The sequence below is a fragment of the Accipiter gentilis genome, chromosome 33 (assembly GCF_929443795.1).
Source record: "Accipiter gentilis chromosome 33, bAccGen1.1, whole genome shotgun sequence".
NCBI lineage: Eukaryota > Metazoa > Chordata > Aves > Accipitriformes > Accipitridae > Astur > Astur gentilis.
The window spans coordinates 2,077,292-2,096,454 of record NC_064912.1 but is presented as its reverse complement, the minus strand read 5'-3'; the positions used below and the strand labels follow the sequence as shown (position 1 = coordinate 2,096,454).

The following is a 19,163-nucleotide window of genomic DNA, read 5'->3' as shown; positions in this document are numbered from 1 at the left end:
CTGGGCTGGCCGTGCAGCGGGAAGGCCGGGCAGCCCGGCTTTGCTCAGCCCCGGGCTTCTGATCTCTGCACCGGGAACGCCCGAGCCCTAATCCTCCATCTCCTAACGCTGCCCGCCCGGGGGGAAGCAGATGAGGGCCGCTCCCCCCGCGGCGTCGGGACACGCTTAGGGGCTCACGTAGCCTCGGAAGAAACGGCCGCCTCCGCTCGAGAGCTCAGAACCGCGCACGAACCCTCCGTCCGTACCCACGGCCCCCGAGTGACCGGAGACCCGGGGCCCGCCGGGCCGGGCCGGGTCTGGCCTCGTCCCCCGCCCCGAGGCGGTGGGCTCCCGCCGGCCGCAAAGCACCCTGGGACTTGTAGTCCTCCCCTCAAGGCAAGGGCCGCCGCTACCGGCCGCTCCTCGCCGCCTCCCGCTCCCCGCCGGTCCCTCCGCCCGCCGGGGGACCCCCGCCGGCCGCGCCCCGGCCCCGAACCACCGCTCCCGGTGCGCCCCGCTCAGGGCCGCCGCCTTCCGTTTCCTCCGCGCGGCGCCCCTCGGGGCTTGTAGTCCCCCCGCGCTATTCACGACGGCCTCTGCGCTGTTTCCGCGCCGTAGCGCCCGGAGGCCGGGATGGGGCGCTACGCCACGGCGCCGGCGTAAGGGCGGGCTCGGGGACTCCGGGGCAGGCCGGGCCGGCGGCGGAGCGGGAGGAAGGCGCCGGCGGAGCGGCCGGGCTCCGCGGCGGGCGGGCGGGCGGGAGGGAGGGGGTGGAAGTTGCTCTGCCCGGGGGAAAGTGCGGGGCCGGGGTGGGGGACGCGAGCAGCAGCGCGGCCGCCTCCAGCCCCAGGTAAGCGGCGGCGGCGGGGGGCGGCGGGGGCCTCCGGGAGCGCGGGGGAGGTGGAGATGGGCCGCCCGGGGCCTCCCGCCGCAGCCCCGCGGGCCGTGGCTCGCACCAGCGCCGCCGGGTCGGCGTTCTCCCGGTCGGAGCCTTTCGGCTGGGCCCCGGCCTCCCCCGGGCCGCCCCGCACCACCTGTTGCCGGTGGGCCCGAGCCCGGCCGGCCGCGGGCGGTGGGGGGGGGTGGGGGTGGTCGGCGACGGGAGCCGGGCCTGGAGGCCGGGGAGGGGGGACCGGTGTCGGGGTCCCGCTGCTGGGGCAAGCCGGGAATCCCGCCTCGGGGGTCTGCGGCTGTTGGGGTGCCTTAGCCGGGGTTTGCGAGGTGACGTGAGGCTGCGGCTGCCCTCCTCGTACCTCAGCCCCGACGGGGTTTTAACGAACTCGGGAGTCGTGCGGCAGCAGCGGGGAGACGGGAGAGGCTTCGTGAATGCCCGTGCTGCAACGCCTTACCTGCCTGCGCCCAGCCCTTGCAGTGCGCTCTGGTCTCGGTACAGGGAGATCGAACCTCCCGGTTCTCCTCTCGGGCAGGTAAGCCTCGCTTATGGTAGTGAACGGGCACGGTACTGCTGAGTGCCGGCTCAGGGGCTGGACCACGGCAGAGCCCCCGAGAGAACCAGGGACGCCTGTCCTTCAGGTCTGCACTCTAACCTCCAGGTTAGAAACCCGTCTGCTGGGGGCTAAGCTGGGTTTTGTGCAGGGTTGCTAAAGCATTTGTGAGTTTGCCCTTTAGAATTGCTTGGCTGGCTCTTATGCTTGGGTCTTTGAAGCATCCTAGGCTGCTTCGGGCCCCGGTGCCTCATCAAGTCCCCTGGATTTTACTGCACGTCAGCTCAGCTGCAGCTGTAAGCAAGTCAGCCTCCAGATGCTGGATGCAGAAGTCTCTTACAGTGGATGGAAAAGGCTCTCTGTATGCTGGCTAGCCTCTCCATTTTCTGAGTAACTCTCCTCTCCTCTCCCTGCGCCTGCTTCTGGGCTACATCCCTTCCCTCCCAAGCACCAAGAAACAAATGTTTTGGGGTGATCATCTGGTGAGCTGTTGGGGGAGATCAAATAACATGCACGTTGTGTTTGAAATGTCATATTGTCTCGTCCAAGCGATTTTTCAGATCGAAATCTCAGCTGGTGCTCAGTGCTCCGTAGGCCTTCAGGCCCAGGATGCGGATGGGTGGTTTTTCATGGTCGGACAGAAGGTTATCTGAGAAGTGCTTACTGTACATGGCCTGGGGTGTTGGTGCATGGACAGCAGTGCGCTGCTGTGGGTCAGTCTGGAGGTAGTGGAGACCAGGAGATGCGTTTAGAGGGAGCCGAGGTGGAGATGAGCGGTGCAGGTCGCAGCCGCTGGCTGATGGAGATAGGCTGCAGGTCCCAGACTGTAGCCCTTGTTAATCTGAACACAGAGATCTTGCCATACTTTGCACATTGTCACCTGGGACTTGTAGGGACTTGTGCTTCAGGGCTGTACACTGAGCTGCCACCTCTCCTAGACTGGAGCAGACCTGCGGTGGGAGGGTGGCCCAATGGCAGATCGGCCTCCTGTGACGCTGCAAGTCTGCCGGTGGCTTTTGTGTGGCCATTTCTTGAGACCCACTGCTGAACAGACTGGCTTGTTCCCATAAGTGAAGCAGAGCAGGACTGAGCTCTGCCTGAGGAACAAGCTGCGGTAGCACAACATGTGTCAGACAGGCATGATTCAAATTGCCATGATTTTATGTACGTGGTGATATTAACTAGTTTAAAGTTGCATCAGCTTCTGTTTGTGTCCAAGGCTTTAACAGTTGAAGGCAGAAGGCAAGACCCAACATTGCTCCCTTCCCCGGGTGGGGTTGGAGGGCTGGAGAGGCCTTTGAAGGTTTGATGTGACTTGCTGTGTTGGCTAAGCCATATTACTTTGGCAGGAAAGCAAGCAGCCTCCTTGAGCCTGATGACTTGCTGCGTAAGGGAACCCAAGGCGTAGGCCAGGCATAATGTCTTTTGAATCGGAATAAGTATTGAAAAACAACACAAAACTGCTAAAGTTGCACATAAAAAAGGTCAGGCGTCCTGTCCAGACTTGGAGCTGTCTCATGGTAGCGGAAGGGCTGGGTGACCCTGTGGAGGGGCCTGGATGCCCTCGTGAGATGCACTGATTACCCCGCCGCTCTCCTGGGCTGTCCACAGGGCACCCTTTATCTTTGCTCTGGGCACCCTTTATCTTTTCTCTGAATACCACTAGCTTTGCAGAAGGAAATGGCCTGGGCCCTGGTGTTGCCTCAGCCAACTGAGCACGATTGGCTTTATCTTGTGGAAAATACGCTGCTTTTCTCTGTCCCTGAGGTTTTGTGGGAGCTTGCCAAGTTTGCAGTGGTTGCACGTGAGACCTAGAGAGAGACCCAGCCAGTCCCCAGGCCGGCGTGTGCGGACATGGCTGTGCTGATCTCTGCTGGTGGGAATGTCATCTGCTCTCAGGTGAGATGCAAGTGGGAGAAATGCTTTTTTCCTCCCATCTTCCCGCTTCATCAGAAGCCAGGTTTTTGTTCATTTCTGGGTTCATTGTGACCTTTTCTGTGAGCAGAGGGGTCTGGGAAGGATCCTGTGGCATTTCTTGAAGTGAGGGTCTTTACAAAACAGGGGGAGGCTGGACCGAAGGGCTGTGGCTGCCTGCAGTCAGACCCGGGGGCAGGGAGAGAGGAGGCTGATTTGGAAAGTGCGTATCAGAGCGCTGTGTCCTGCCGAGATGGCTGTCTCCTAGCACACAGTGCTGGGAAGAAACTTGTGCACAGCCGATTTGCTGGAACTTGGGGCTCTGAGAAAGGTCATATACAGTGCAGCCTTGGGAAAGCTGCTTATGCGGGTGGGACAGGTGAGTCAGTGGCTTCCTCCTCATTTTCCATCATAATCCCACTCTTCAGAGCGAGACGTGCTGTCTGCCTGCTCCCCAGAAGCCTCCTGGATCTGCCTGCATTTGCCTCAACCTTGCGGTTGCAGTTGGACCCTGTCTGAGTATGCAGCCCTTTCCAGGCCACCGTCACCAAGCTGGGCAGGGAGGAGCAGGCTGCTACTGAATTTCTGTCGCACTGTCATTGCTATTTGGAGTGTTGATGCTTGCCTTGTATTTAGCAATGGCAGCTGAGGAAGCCAAGGGAGGCAGAAGGGCTGTTGCCTGCGCAGGAGAAACTTTTAACTCTTGCCTTCACAGCTCCCTTCCTTACATGCCTTGGCAGCTCTCAGGTTGCCTGATAGGAAATGCTGGTGATGTTCCCAAAATTTGCTCGTTTGGCTGCTTAAAAGATGAGGAGGGGTTTTGTGTGCTGTTTCCTCTTGCTCTTGCTCTGGAAAAAAATGCTGCTGCCCTGGTGCCTGGGCAGAAGGAAGGGGGAGCCCTGGAAAGGAAATAAGAGCCAAAGAAATGTGTCACCAGCAGAAAGAGCAATTGTTTTCCTGCATTTACATTGCAGAGTGTAGTCCTGTTCAGGCAGCCAATGTTTGACAGCCGAGATAATACATTTATATTGATGTAATTAGCGGGACGTGGAGTTTGCTGAATGGCTTGGGGGCAGCATGATTTTCAGTCTAACTCCAGCAAATAGATCAGGGAGGATTGGAAAGCTGCCGTGGGTTGCTAGAATTGGCCCTTTGGGTTTCTGGAGGTTGAGTACATTACTGCTGATATTTCCTATTGTGCTGTACCCTGCCTAGTTGAAAAGAAAATAACTTGAGGGAACACGGGGCTATTTTTGCCAGCTTGAGATGATCAAGTTTGATTTCTAAAAACTGAAGCTGAGTCTTTAGGCTTGCACATTAAAAACAGTATTGGCACCATTTCTCTGTTCCTCTACAAATGCATGCCTCTGCACTTTGCCAATGGTGTAAACTCTAATGTGTGTTCATAAAAAAAGAAATAGCTTTTCTGTTCCTGCAATGCAGCCCCTTTTGTAGCAAGCCAGGACGCTCGCTAAATGCTGTTGGCCTGAACAGCGTCAGCATTAGAGGAGGGTGGCTATTGCACTGTGTCAGGGAGGCCAAGCTGGTGTCTTGCCCCATTCCTGGGATTAGCAGCCCTTACCAAAGCTGCAGGGTTATCAATACACATTTGCTTTGGTAAAATAGAGACTGAGACCTTACAAAAAGGTGTCGTCCCCCTCTGGTGACATTGCCCAGCTGCATTTCTAATGTGGCACTTCCTGCAGCACTGAAGTTTTCCCTTCAGCATCTTGTTCCCAGCACCAGCCCAGATGACTTTGGTTTACTGAGGATATCACAGGCAGCTTCCCAACTTGTGTTGTGTTCCTCTGGCAGCAGAAGGTCCTTCTGCTCCTGTAACAAAGAGGTTTGCAGAGAAGCTAACTCTCAGACAGCTTTGCTGGGTAGCAAGTTAACTCCCCTGTATTTGTGCTGGTCCGTGGAAGTGGGAACACAGCACGAGGGTCCTTGCGTGCTGGGCTGCGTCCTCCCGCTCTGTGGCAGCTCTGCTCTCCAGAGAGGCTGCAGCACTGATGTGGTCAAGGTCTTGCTCTCCAGCTTGTCCGTATCGGTCACCTGCCTGCAAGATTCAGGCCAGCAGGCAGAGCTCGGGCAGTCCTTAGAATTTCAGCACAGCCAAAAGGTTTTATTTTAAGCTGCTGGTTGTTAAGCGGTTTCTCTTTCTAGCCCATGTGTATGGAAGCACATCTCCTGCAAGAAAAATGCTGTGGTGTCACGTAGACTGACGTAGGCATTTGTGGGGTACTCCATCCTCTGGTGTTTGTCTCGCTCTCGCTTTAGCTCTCCTAAGCCTTAAGCCTTTCCAGTGAGCAGGAGCGGGTCAACTGTCTGAGTGCCTTGGAGATGCTGTGGGCCAGGAGTTCCCTATGTAGCCAGTGCTGTACAGACCCTTGGGCTAAAAGGATCAGGGTGGTCCTTTTGAACCTCAATGAGTCCCGTATTTACTTTTTACTGGTCCCTGCATGGTGTCTCTTGCCCACTCCATAACATTCTGCATTTGCTGGTTTGACTCCATTAGCAGCACATGTCTGGGTGTTCACTACAGGTCATCTTTTCCCCAGTGCCTCGAAATCTCATTGGTGCAGAGTGCTGGAAGACAAAAGCTCTTTGTGAATTTACCATAACCTACCCCAGGGGCATCCTGCTGCATCTGGTGGTGTGGCTGTGGAGAGAGTGGACAAGGTGGTGGGGGCAGAACCAGGTCATTGCTCTTGCATGCTTCTGCTGTGCTCCCAAAGCGCCTCAGTGATCACGTTGTTCTGGCTGAATTCTCATTTGCTTTTTTGCTCCCTCTCTGATCTAAAATAGAGAAAGTGAGAGTGTGCCGGTGAGCCAAACAGTTATGGACAAGGGTTCTTGTTGCCTCCATCTGATAAAAGCCCGTCCCAAAGGAGACAGCACTTTCACAGAGCATGAATTTCATTAAATGGGTTGTTTTGAGAGCAGAGATTATGAAGGAGGAAGGGGAAATGTCTTGGGGGAGGGAGGTTTGTCGAGGCAGGTATTCAAACATCATGCCTTCTTGGGGTGGGATGGGCACGTTTGACATAATCAGAGGAATTTGTACTTTTGAATTTCCAGTAGATGTAACTGCTAACGATGTCCTGGTCATGCAAAGTAATTAACATCTGTTTCTGTATTTCAACATTCAGGCAGTGTGCCCCTCCAGACATCCCTACGTTCGCATCCAGACCCCTTGGGAGATCCTGCCCTGTTGCTAATTGTCGAGAGCTGTCCAGAATCCTTATTGTTAAGATCCTGCTGTGCTCGTGAGGTGTTACATTACCTGGTACGACGACAGCTCTCACCAGAATGCTAAACAGCAGCCGCCGTCAGAGAGACTAAGGCCAGTGGTGGGAACAGAAATATAAAGTCACCGCCAAAGGTTCTGAAATCACGAGTGAAGAATCTGAGTTGACCCAAAAGCAGGCCGGTTCCTGTCTCCAGGCGGGACCAAGCTCCAGCTCATTGCCAGCCAGATGCAGCAGGAAGCACAGAGCCTTCTGACAGCTGTAGTTCGAGTGGATGCTGATTGAGTGATCTAAAATGTGAGGTTGGTTGCATGTGCTGGTGTGATGCTGATCAGCCCAGAGTATCACCAGCCATTTATCCTTATGTGCCTTTCTTTCCTCTCTGTTTGGCAGCTTGGTGCAGCAGCCGCTCCTTCTAGCAGGCTTGGTGTGCTACCAGCAGCTCTGTGCAGAGACCATCTAGCATGCTTCTCCAACCGGGCTGCTCAGCTGGTGCCAACAGCAGCCGTTTGATTCCAGGGACACCAGGCTGAGTTCACACCAACTGGGCATTGGACCTGCAGAGCAGAAACTGTGTTGGGTGAGAGGCTTTTCTGACTGCACTTCGCTCCGTGATGGGCTGGGAGGGGCTGAAAGACCTTTTCTCCTCTGGTTTGTAAGCACGGTTACCCCACTTCTTGTCTCCCACGCCTCTCGTTCTTGTCTTTCTTCCTTGTTTTGATTCCTTCTTTGAGTGTTGCCCTCTCTTACTGTCTGCGTTAAGGCCATGTACTCTTATGGGTGGGGATACTGGCATCTCCTGGTTTTCTTATGGTGAAGAAGAAACTGTAGGAGCGGAAGAGAAAATGTGGGGTCTTCCAGGACCTCGCAATCTTAAGCTGTGGAAACTGCATGACTGTCCCCGGGTGTGTGAGGCAGAGCAAGGGCAGGGAAATAAATTAATCTAAGAAACTCTGCATTGCTTTGCCTGCAATAACCACAATGCTGTGCCAGTTCCCAGCCCAGGACTGGTACAGAGAGATGACTGTGTTATACCTTAGGTGGCTGGGCTGCTTTCAGCCTGGCGATTCAGAGCCTGCTCTGCAGAGACAGGATGAGGTGGTGGGAAGCCAGTCTGAGCTTGTACCTTTGGGATATGCTTGCAGTGTCTGCTGCAGGAGAGTGTCTGATGGCGTTGTCCTTGTGTTCAAATGAGCTAGGCTGATGTGTGGCCTTATCCAGGCCAGGGCTTTGGGTTAATGGAATGGATGCTAGCATGCTGTGTGTTGGCCGATCTGGTCTGCCTGGATGCGTACAGGCTAGCTGGAGTCTCCATGTGACTTTGCTGTCCAGCCTCAGTGGAAGTGCTGCAGGAATCTCCTACAGTTTGGGGTCAATGAAGCCAGGCCGTGAGCATTCTGGCCTTTGAGTGGTGACTGTCACCAGGCAGGTGTTGGCTGAGATCTGCACCATGGCTAGTTCTTAACTGTGGGAGGGATGAAGTAACATTTGTGCTCTTGGATCAGTTTTGATACAGCCTCGGAGTGTCTTGCGAATGCTGCTGCAGGTGTGCAAAGCCCTTGTTCCTGTTGCCTGACCTTGCCATGCAAGGTGCTTTAGCAAGCAGAGCCTGGTGGAGGGCAGGTTGGGGTTCTGTATCACCACATGAGGCTAAGGCAGCTGGATATGTCTTGCAAAGCATTTGAGAGTGACTCCTGTAACATGATCTCCTCTCCATCTGCCTCTTTGGGTTAACATGGGTTCAGGATGCAGCCGGCTGGTCTTGGTTAAGGGACCAGCTCCATCACTGTGCAGGGAGGTGTGTTGGATGGTCTGTTAGGGCTGGCTTTGCTGTAGCAAAGGCAGCTTCTTACTCAAAGTATCTGCATTATGTTTCAGCCCTCTCATCTTAAGAGTATAGCATTTTCCTCATGTGATCATTATATTTGTTCAAATAACTGCTCTCATGGGCAAATATTGCTTAAGGCGTTGTGTAATTGAACGCATCCTACAGTTTCAGCTGTATTGGTGTAGCTAAAGCTGCTTGTGATGGAGACAGTAAGCCAGTATAGCTACTCTGGTGAGGAAAGGGGAGTATCATAGCGGTGTCAGGCGCTGTTATATCTCTGTCACTTCAGTTGTACCAGGTATTATTCCAGTCATATAATTTCAATTACAATATTGTCTCCTAACAGAAATAATGGCATGGCTATGACATCAGTGTGCAGAAGGATTAATTTGTTTTTCAGGACGGCCCTGTACAGAGTACATTTGTAATCTGGAGGTGGAGAGGGCTGAGCAGTAATGTGATGCTTCTCTATTAGGTTATAGCACGGAGCTGTGCTAGAAGAGAAACTATCTTCTTGCCTCCTGGGTTTCATTCTCCCTGTCCCACCTCCCCTGTGGTGTCCTGGTTCCCTGTGCTTACAGAGAAGTCGGCAGCCTTTTGTGCAGTTCTTGGCGTTTCTTATGCTTTTATCTCCTGGTTGTTTCTGATGGAAGTGCCAAATGCCGCTGTTGTCTGTCAGGTGTATCCTACCTCTGTGCTTGCCTGAGGCGCAGCCAGAGACATGGTGGTTTAAATCTAGGCCGGTTGGTTGGAAACTGGGACATGGTGTCCGGAAAGTCCAAACTGCATACAAATGGCAGAAGGAGGCACCCAGGTACTGCTGCCCCTGTGAAAAGAGCCCTTATGGCTCTGGACGGAGCAGTGCAGTGGAGACTGGGAGCTGTCTCTAGCACGGGATACAGCTGGATGTGGCTTGGATGAATTACATATTTACTGTCTGTCTAATCCATGTTAGAATTAAAGCTGTGGCTGGAGTGTCTGTGGACAGTGTGCTCAGGGGACATCCTCTCCACCTCCTGTCTCTGAGACTTTGCTTTCCAAGTATGTGCTGTGGGTTTTCACTGGCTGTGAGACTCCACATCTTGCTGCAACTCTCTTCCCCTCCCTTCTGCAGTGGCCAGCTCTTCATCTGCTTACCTGTCAGCTTAGCATGATCTGAAGATACAATCCCTGATGTCCTTTTGGGTATGACCTCATGTTTGTGCTATGCCTGAGCACCTATAGCCCACTGTTAATTCAGCTTGCTGAGTGATTGGGAGGAACTTCATGGGTCATCAAGTCCAGCTCCCTATTGCTGAAGACAGTCATCTTGTGCAGGTCATGAGTTTGTCCAGGAACGAATTGTTGGAACTAACTCTGTGCTTTTTTCCCCAGTGCTTCTGGAGCAGCTGGTCCAGAGATCTGCTCTTTGAAAGGTTAGAAACCCTCCTCTGACTTCCAGTATCCAGTTTTCTTGGGCTGGTTTATTGTACTTGTGCCACTGCAGGGTGTCATCTTGCAGATGAGAGATGACTTGCAAATTTTTTTCCTTCCCTGGTTTGTTGTAACCTTTATGTCCTGCACCAGTCATGGCTCTCGATGCAGATTTTTCCTGAGAAATATGTTGAAAGCTACTTTGTTTTTCCATTGCTTCTTTTGGGGAGGTTGGTTTTGGTGGGCCCATTTATTTCCGTGTTGTGCTTTTGAGTGCAGGTGGAGTTCTGAGCTGCCCAGTTTGTGAATGTTAGCAAGTACAGAAAAGCACTTTTTGCGCTACTGTCACTTCTGTCTTCTTTTTTTTAATGTTTGTCCTTGCTACTTGTGCCATCTTGCCCCTTCAGGAGGGAGAGATGTTGTCAGAAACAGTTGAATCAAGGTGAACCTGATAAAGCAATGTATTGAAGAGCCAGGCACTGGCTCTTCACTTGTGGCTCTTATTCATGTTTATCTCTAGCTGTGAATGTGCAATAACAACAGTTCTGTTCTGCACAGGCTGGCACAGCCTCAGACAGGAAGATCTGCTGTTTACCAATCAACACTCTGCTATAAGTGAGAAAGGAGAAAAAAAATGTTTTATTGCTGCTGGGTAACCCAGAGTGTAGTTAAACCTTCCTGAAAAAAAGAGGAAACTAAGAGCACATGTGTTACTCAAGATGCATTTTTCCTGGCAAGAGTCCCGTGTCTGTGTTCTTCCTGCAAAGCATCCCTGCTTATGCTACTTCCCATTAAATCTATAGCATATTGGTAGCAGGCAAGTAAAAGCTTCCTGTTTGTATAATGCAACTGGTCTCAGCAGGCAGTCTGTCGAGGTGATTTTTCAGCCTGGCATCTTTTGTAGCTGGGGCAGTCTGTGGGCTGAGTAGGATGACAGAACTCTGCTACAAGGATTATAAATACAGGGAGGAAAAGATCTGGAAATTAGATCCGCTGGCAAAGCTTCCCAAGATTGGATGCTGTGGCTTGTCTTGTTTTGTTTATTCCCCTTGTCTTTCTTTTTGTGGCATTACCGCGATGTTGCTAATGAGACGAACCATGCCAGCCCACACACGCTTTGTTAACACTGCACTGAAAAGTCAGCCACAATTGGCTAGTAAACTGGAGGATACAAGCAGCTCGTTTCACTTCATTGAAGCAGTGTTAATTGACTTAATAGAGCATTAGGGTTTCAGAGATTTGGTTGTGGGTTTTGCTGGTTTTTTTGTTGTTTTTTTTAAGTGTGTGTGCATTCAGACCCTTCTTTTGCAGTGCCTTTGTTGCCGTTTTCATGCTTACTCAGAAAAGGACCTTCCTGCTCTTCAGTTGTCAATGGAGATGGGTTTTGAAGTTAACCCTTATTTTGAAGAAACCTTCCTGGCTACTGCTTCTCCCTCTTTCTCCCTGTAGCTTGTAATTAAGATGTTGATTGCCCTTTCAAATCTGTATAATCCCCTCTCTCAAAGTGACCGTGACAGATTTCCAGTAGCTCACTGGATAATCTGTCACTGGTTAGATGTGCAAGGGAGAAGAAGAAACTTTTTTCAGACTTTGACGCTAGTTGGTTTGTGGCTAAGCTGGCTCTGGAATAAATCTACTTTTCGTATCAATCTTTCGCTTCAGGCTTTGAACACTTCTTCCTCTGCCTGCATACTTATGAAGAGTCAGTGCTGGGCATTAAATGCAGCTCAGCCCAACTCAGCTGCTGTGCATGAGTTTCTTCTGTGTTAAAGTTGGGCCAGAACCAGTTTCAAGGCAGCCAAAAGAAGGTAAAGATCCTCTAGCTTGCCTTTGCATGTTAATGTCCATGGCCAGAAAGATGTGCTGCTGTTCTGGACTTTGCTAAAGTGTAGCATGAAGCGTGAGGTCCTGTTCTGTGCTGCTCTAGGACTCCAGGTTAAATTATCTTGTTACCTCATTAAAAGCCCATCTGGAAATCTGTTTCCAGGCAGCTAATTTCATCTAATGATATCCCTGCAAGTAGTGCACCAATCTTGTTTCTTGCTGTGATTTGGAAAATAGCTCATTGGCAGCTTCCAGTCCCCTAGATTTCCTCTAAGGCCAGAACACCTGACTCGCCTCTCTTCTCTCAGCCCTGCTGCCCCATAACAAACACTTGGGTGGGCAAGTTTTACCCTTCTCTCCATTTTCCCTGTCCTCCCATTTGTGGTGCTGGCGCACTGCCTGTCATCCTAGTGCCTTGCGAACCTGAAGACTTCTTGGCCCTGGGAGGTAAGGCTGTGCTTTCTGAGTCAGAGGACTATGCCCCGAGTCACACGGGAAGCTCTGTGGTAGAGCATGAGGGTTGAAAAAGCCTGCCATGTCCCAGCTGGGTGTGTCAACCACTGGCCCGTCCTTCCTGTTATACCTATGCCTCAGTCTGTCCTTGGAGGTACCTTCCCACCCCTCCCTGCGAGAAGCCTTGCAAGGAACTGGAGCTTGCTGACACCTTAATTTCCTGCCAAGACTGCAGTGCTCTGGCTGCCTTGTAGTGCTGGCTTGGCAGGTGAGGGCAGGAAGAAAGAGCAGCAAAACTTTGTTTCCTGTCACCAAGACACCAGCTTTGTGCAAGTCACCTGCTCAAAGTGGAGCATTCCAGTTTGCTTGACTGCTTTGCAACAGAGATCCAGCAGGTGATCACGGGAGCTCTTGCCGCACTTGAGCTGTGGAGCTCTCATTGGGTCGGTGTTTAGCATCTTGGATTTCAGTCTGTACTGCATCTGTCTGAGGTGGATGTCTTGTTGCTTGTCTGTTCTTCCCCCCCTGCCTTGTGGAAGAAGAGAGATTGTTCACCTTTCCTCCCCTGGGGTTATTTCTTTTATCAGGGTCTTCTCAGCCTGGTCAATACAAGTCACGCTCTGCTTGGTGCCAGTACCTGGCTTTGCACGTCCTCAGGTTCTGCCACCCTGCCTAGTGGAGCTGGGAGCCTGGCTGTGTATCACTTTGCTGTGCACACAAATGCTTGAGCTTCTTTTCCTTGCTTGGTTGGCATGGCACACCATCAGGTCTCCACTCTGCATCCTTCTTTAGTTATCCCATGCCTGACCACCTCTGTGGCTTTATAACCTTCTTATGCCGACATTGTGACTTTATAACCTTCTTACTCTGACATGTCTCATTCTGTGTACCTTACCCGTCCCTGCACACTGTTTGCTGATTACCCTGGACCCTGTGAGCATGCACCTCCTTCAATGGTACATGGGGAGATCTCCTGCTGTGCATGGTGGCAAGACTGGTAGAGGGCCAAGAGTTGGCCATGTCTTTATGGTGTATGAAGTGGCCTCCTCCAGCTTGATGCCCTAAATCAGCCACAGCTCCTCCAGCTGCACTCATCTGCCCCTGAACTAGTTTGTGTTTTGTGTTTAAGGATGTGTGAGTCACATCCTGCAGTCCCCAGAGAGGAGGCTGCTCCTGCCAGGGCTGTGTGTGGGGACTGGACATTCAAAGCTCTTCAGGAACCCTTATTTCTCCCTGCAAGCAGCAGGTTGCATGCAAGTGAGAGCAGAGAGCTCCTCCTTTACTGCTGAGGGGGTAGCAGGTCCCAACCCGTTTTAGCCAGCCCCCAGGCAGCAGAGTTCACACAGCACAGGGAGGAGAAGGGCTGGTACTTGCAGCTTCAGCCCTAGAAGAAAGCCTCCTGCTATGTGGCTTCCTCTGGGCACAGCTTTGAGGGATGTTCTTCCCCCAGGTACGTGGTGTGGCTTCTCCTGGGCCAGCTGCTGGCCCAGCACCTCAGACAAGAGCTGTCTGGTGTGCGGGTTGGCTGTGTTTTCATTGCTGGATCTTCCCTGCAGCAAGGGGGTAGCTCAGAGGTGACTTTATTTATAGGTTGGGGGAGTGGAGGAATTAATGAAGTGACAAAGTCTTGTCCCTGAGCCTGGGAGGCTGAGAACCAAGAGAGGCTGGAAAACTCAGGCAGGAGCTGAGGTGGCTTGTGCTGCATGGATGAATAAATAATAAGAAAAGGAATGTGTGGGGTATCCCATCACAAGGAGGGGGCTTCTGCACATGGGACCAACTGGGGTGAGTCTGCTTCACTGGTTTACTCGGTGGGCTGGAGCAGCTCCAGGGACCTCTGTCTCTTCTTCCTGCTGTGTGCCAAAGAGAAGAGCTTGGGGCTGATCCTAGGAGGATCCTAGGAAATGTTGATCCTGAAACATCCTAGATACATTGAAACACGTGGGCTACTTCCTTTTTTTTTTTTTTTTTTTTTTTTTTTCCTCTTTTCAGAGCCAAAACCTACTTTGAAGCCAGAGGGAAGGAAAGGGGGTTGGGCAGACCCAGATCCCCACCCTTCCTGCCTGCTTTGCTTTGGGTGGCGTGACAGAAGAGCTGGGGCCCAAAGGGTCAGCACTGCTGAGTGCTGTTGAGGAATAGGGTTTATCTGGAAGCTTCCAGGTGACGACTATGCTGTCCTGGCAGCAAGAGGAACCTCCATGGGAGAGCTTTGCTGTCCTGAACTTGCTGTAAGTGCCTGCTGATCAGGGTGGTGGTGGGGCAATTTGAGGAAGGGTCTGCATCACGTACAACAGATCAGGGTAAGCAGGTGCAAGCTTGGGCTTGGGGATGGAAAGATCAAATCTGGTTTTATTTTGGAAACAATATTTCCGGAGCAGTTAAAAAACATCAGCTGAAACCTGGTAATTATTGCAGCTGCACCGGGCAAAAATACAAAACCCAAACTCAGCATCTTGCTAAGGTGCTTAACTGTTAATTTCCATGAGTGAGATCCACCCTTCTCAAGACACTTCAATGTGTTCACATTGTTGCTTCCTCTCCTGATTAGATAGGTGGAAGCAGTGCTTTATTAATTAGAAGGAAAATCCTGCTCCCTCCTGCCAAGGCAGAGGAACTCTTGGCAGTTTGCTCCCCTTCCATGGCTGAAGCCTCCCCTGCTCAGCGTGGGCAATGTGCCTGCAGGGCATCTCCTGGGCCATCTCCCTGCCCAGTGGGAGAAGTTCCTCAAAAATAAGGCTGAGTGCTTCCAGAGAGGTTTTCTTCTTTGTAGCCTTCTTTAATTGACCCCTTCCCTTACTAGAGTGTAGTTTTCATTCTCACTTTTACTTCTTGCAGGTTCTTCATTTGTTTAGTGTTGGCCAAAGGCATTTTCTGGCTCAGCATGGCGAGCACGTACATGCTTTGCATTGAGCTGTAATGCTGCCACTCCTCCTGTTTCCGGACAGGTTTGCCCTCTCACCTCCTTGGGCCAATGTTCCCCCCTAAATATTGTTCACTGGCTGCTCTCACCTGGCATGAGGGGTGACCCTGAAGAAAAGGATTTACTGCTTTGCCTGGAGAAATCCGATTTCACACAGCACTTGCAGGCAAGCAGCCCACTTAGACCAGACAGTCTTGGAGATCACTACGACTTAGCTAGGTTATCCTACACCTATTTATAGATGCCTTCCTCTCCCCAGCTCCACCCACTGTGGAGTTTTACCGCACCGCTTTAAAGCAGGACTCCCAGCCTCTTCTCTCCCTGCAGAGTGTTTGCGTTGAGCTGCCTGCTTAGACTCCCTGGTGCAGACCTGGCAGAGGAGGACGGGCCAAGACACAAGCAACACATTGGGAACCAGCAGTAATGAGGGCAGCAGGCATGTCTCTCGCCTGTTGTGGTGAGCTAAAACTGGCGTTTCCGTGTGTAGGTGAATGAAGCAAAGGGTTCTACTTTTCCAGCTTGAGAGTCAGCTGAGAAAGTGGTCTTGAACCAGCCTGTGGAATTGCTTTATTTGGCAGTTTAGGTCTGCTTGAGGGGGTAGGAAGGCTATTAACTGACTGAGCATCCTGCCCTCTGTTTTGCTCAGCCTGTGGTGAACTGTACGGGGCTGTGTTTCTACCCATCTTGCCTTTATTTATTTACTTTTGTCATGGTAGAACCCAAGTCTTGAGGTAAGAGACAGAGTTTGTTCTTCTAGCAGGTCTCTTAGTTGCATCCCCTGTGCCTTTGCTGCTGCTGTGCAGTGTGGCTGCTGGAGCACGTCCAGCGCTCGGGATGGGGCAGCTGTGAAAGGCTGCGGCAGAAAAGGCAGAGACGCTGCAGGTGTGGGACAACTGATGTCTCCAGTTAGACTTGAGCTGATGATACTTGGAAATGCTCTTCCCCTCACATCACATAGCTTTCATTTAGCCAGAAAATCAGATTTGTTACAAATTAACTGCTTGAATAGCAGGAAATGAGAGGGGAAGCACCAGGGATCCACTTTGGCTGGATCTGCAAAAATCAGTGAAAACTTGCTGTTGGGCAGGTAGCGGGAAGCAAAGCGTGGAGATGTGTTGGCTGATGCACAGCAGTTAAGCACACCAATTAAAACAAGCAAATTGAGGTATGGAAAATTGTGTTCTTGGGCCTTTTTTTCAGTTTTGTTAGTCCAGGCTTTGCAGGTTACAGAGAAGAGACCATGACAGAGCAGTTAACATTCTCCAGCTAATGGCCTAATGCAGGCACATTCCAGTATTAAGCTCATAGCAAAGCTGCACCTGCTCCTTGAGGTGCCACATTCGAGAGTCTGTAATCTATCAAGCCCTTTCTTGATCCCTTAGATCAATCCTGGGATTGAAAAACTGTATTTCAGCCTTTTTATGGCACAAAGTAGTTTCTTTGCAAAGGTCTTTCTGTAGTTCATTCATCTCTATAGATCCTGGTGGGTAATTGAATAAGCTCAGCTGTGCTAATTTTTTCTTCTTCCTCATTTCTTCTTTTTTGGTCTGTTAAATGTTCCCTTGATCCATTCCTCCTGACATGCATCCAGATTGCCGTGCCTTTTTCCTTTAAGGAGAGACGTGTATGTTTAAACTTCTTTGAATACTAGAGGACACGAAACATTTCTGTAGTTTAGCTGTGAGGATGCTCAAAGAATAAATTCTAAAAAGGAGGAAAGAGAGGGGGAGAAAAGGAAGAACAGTCAAAGCCCCAAACCTGCTTCTGCGGGTGGGGGTATGCTCGGTATCAGCTAAAAATTGGCTTGAGCTGAACGTATTTCATTGCGCTGTGTGAAATAGTCACAGAAAACGTACTTGTGCAGATACCCAGTCTGTCTGTTTTCAGCCTTACTGTGGTGTTAGTGGGGAACAGGAAAAGAGGGATATTTTATTTTACATATAAGAAAAATAAAATTTCCTCACTGCATACAAGCCATCAAGTAGCTGGGGTAACTAAAAAGCTGGTGTGCCAGTCAGAGCCCAGAGCTTTCAGAGTAGCCTTTTTGTGCGTGTGATTCCCAAGGGCTGCTGGTTTGGGCTCTAAGCGAGGCTTGCTTGTCCCCTTTTCGGCTGCTTTACCATTGTAGCAAGGGCTTTCTGCTGGGCTCAGGTGTGCTTTCCTCCACTAGTTGGGCTGCTTCCCTGTGCTTGGGAACTCCTGGCTCTTAACTAGGGAGAGCCTCTTCTAGAGCCCTCATAATCCCCATCTCCAGGCAGCAAAAGCTGGATTCAGTGAAATGGCCTTTCCCATCCCAGTGAGCGCTGGGCTGGGGATGCTGGTCAGAGCATGCATTAATAGGCTTCTAAAACTGGGACGGTTGTTGCTTAAATCATACCTTATCTTTCTCTCTTTTTCTTTCCTTTTTTTCCCCTCTTTTGTTGTTTTTTTTTTTTTTTTTTTTTTCAACTCTTGATCAGAACCGACCTTCCTTTCTCCAGTGTGTTGGGAACTTTACAGCAGCCCATGCCGCAGCGCCTCGCCTATTCCACCCGAACTGCCCGTGCCACTGGCTTGGACCTAACCTAGGATAAATCTCAGCGTGGCCTGGGTAGGGGGGAACCATGGGGAGCTCTGCCTCATCGCTGGCCGCAGAGACGGAGTCGGACCATGGCTTCACTAGCGCACCCTACCCGGGGCACCCAGCCGTAAGCTGGTATAGGAGTAGTCACAGTGGCCCTGTTTGGGAAAGTGCCCTTATAACGCGGCAGCATCAGCATTTACACCACCGGGTGCGAAGGTAAGGAGGAGGGGAAGGAGCCTGCTTACCTGCTTACCTCTCAGCTTGAATCCAGGGCAGTGCACCTGGGAGATAAGTTGCTTTGCATCCTATTGGGTGTCGGGTCCTTTCATTCAGAGGCTTAGTTCAATTCCTCTTGAAAGCTAGAGCCGAATTCCCACCAATTTGAGTGATGCCAAGCCATCTCCTTTTTACGGGGCTGCTGATGTCTCCTGCAGAATAGACTGCAGGACTCATCCCAGCTCTTCCTCACTCACCTAAATTGTGAAGGTGGCTGCCTGGGAATGGGATCTCCATTCCTTTAACAAGTTTGCCATGTTCTTGTGGCTCCTCTTCTTTCTGACCTCCCAACTACACTGTAGGTATCACAGATGGAGGACTGTGACTCCAGGTTGGGTGGAGATAAGTAGCAAAAGGTTCTGAACTCAAAAGAGCAGGAGAAGCTGTTTTCGTGCAAAAGCAGTGAAATGCTTTTGAATACCAGATCCAGGGGAATGAAACACTCCAAAACAGAATTACTCTGAAAAAGAGCTCAGTGTTTCCAACCCTCAATTTCTATCCCTCATCGATGAAATCAGCACTTCAGATGTGTCTCTGAGTCATTGCCTCTGCCCCTTCCCTGTCAGCCACTTGCAGTGAGGAATTTTTCTTCATGTTGGAGGGCTGGTGTCCTGCATTCAGTCTCTGACAGGTTGAGAGGTATGTCAAAAGCATCTAAAATTCCTCTGCCCTGGGGCTTGGCTACAGAGGCTGCCGGTTTTTGTGCTAATAATATTTGAGCCTTTGCCTAATGCCTGCTTTGTGTAGAGTCCAGCCTGGGTGGGTGTTTGTACTTGCTTGAGTCTGTTTGGAGCTGCTGGTCTTTTAGGAATAGCTGCTTGCTTCTGAGCGTCCCTGAGCTGTTGTGGCTTTTCACTGGAGGCGTTTGCTGTGATGGTCATGTAGTATCTGTCATGTAGTCCTTGTTTTCTTGCCTTTCTGCTGCTGCAAGTCCCGGAATGTGCTTCACGGTGTCTGGTGCACGACTCCAGGAGACTCTGAGGCAAGCAACGTCACGCTTTGCTCCTTTGTAGCCCTGTCCTGGGTTTCCTTGTTGAGCTGGTAACAGTGTGAAACCAATTAGCTGTTGTCTTGGCTCTCAGTCATGGGCTTGAGTTCCTAGCAATGCCCAAGAGGCCTTTAAAAAGGCTATTTTGTGCAGTTCCCAACATCTATTGCTGTGTGTACCGACCTTTGTGGCTGGTCCACAGTTCTGGTCGGTGATCTGTGCTGTGTAGGTTTGTACCCTCTAGTTTAGAGGGATCCTGCAAACAGAGCTGGGTCCTTCCTGCAGGATTATTCCTTCTGGACTGCTGAT

General features: G+C 51.3%; 1 protein-coding gene across 10 annotated transcripts in view; it reads left to right on the top strand.

Annotated features, from left to right (window-relative positions):
• Window positions 1-750: 750 nt before the first annotated feature.
• The window catches only part of CAPN15 (calpain 15), a 61,352-nt gene continuing 42,939 nt past the window's right edge, over window positions 751-19,163 (top strand). The window contains exons 1-6 of one of the 10 annotated variants that reach the window (XM_049791008.1): window positions 751-829; window positions 6,491-6,891; window positions 6,983-7,169; window positions 9,792-9,832; window positions 11,493-11,638; window positions 17,487-17,806. In XM_049791008.1, the coding sequence (XP_049646965.1) occupies window positions 17,631-17,806 (176 nt within the window). In that variant the 5' untranslated portion in view covers window positions 751-829; window positions 6,491-6,891; window positions 6,983-7,169; ... (1 more) ...; window positions 11,493-11,638; window positions 17,487-17,630. The other 9 variants (XM_049791006.1, XM_049791010.1, XM_049791014.1 and 6 more) reach the window with 9 other exon arrangements.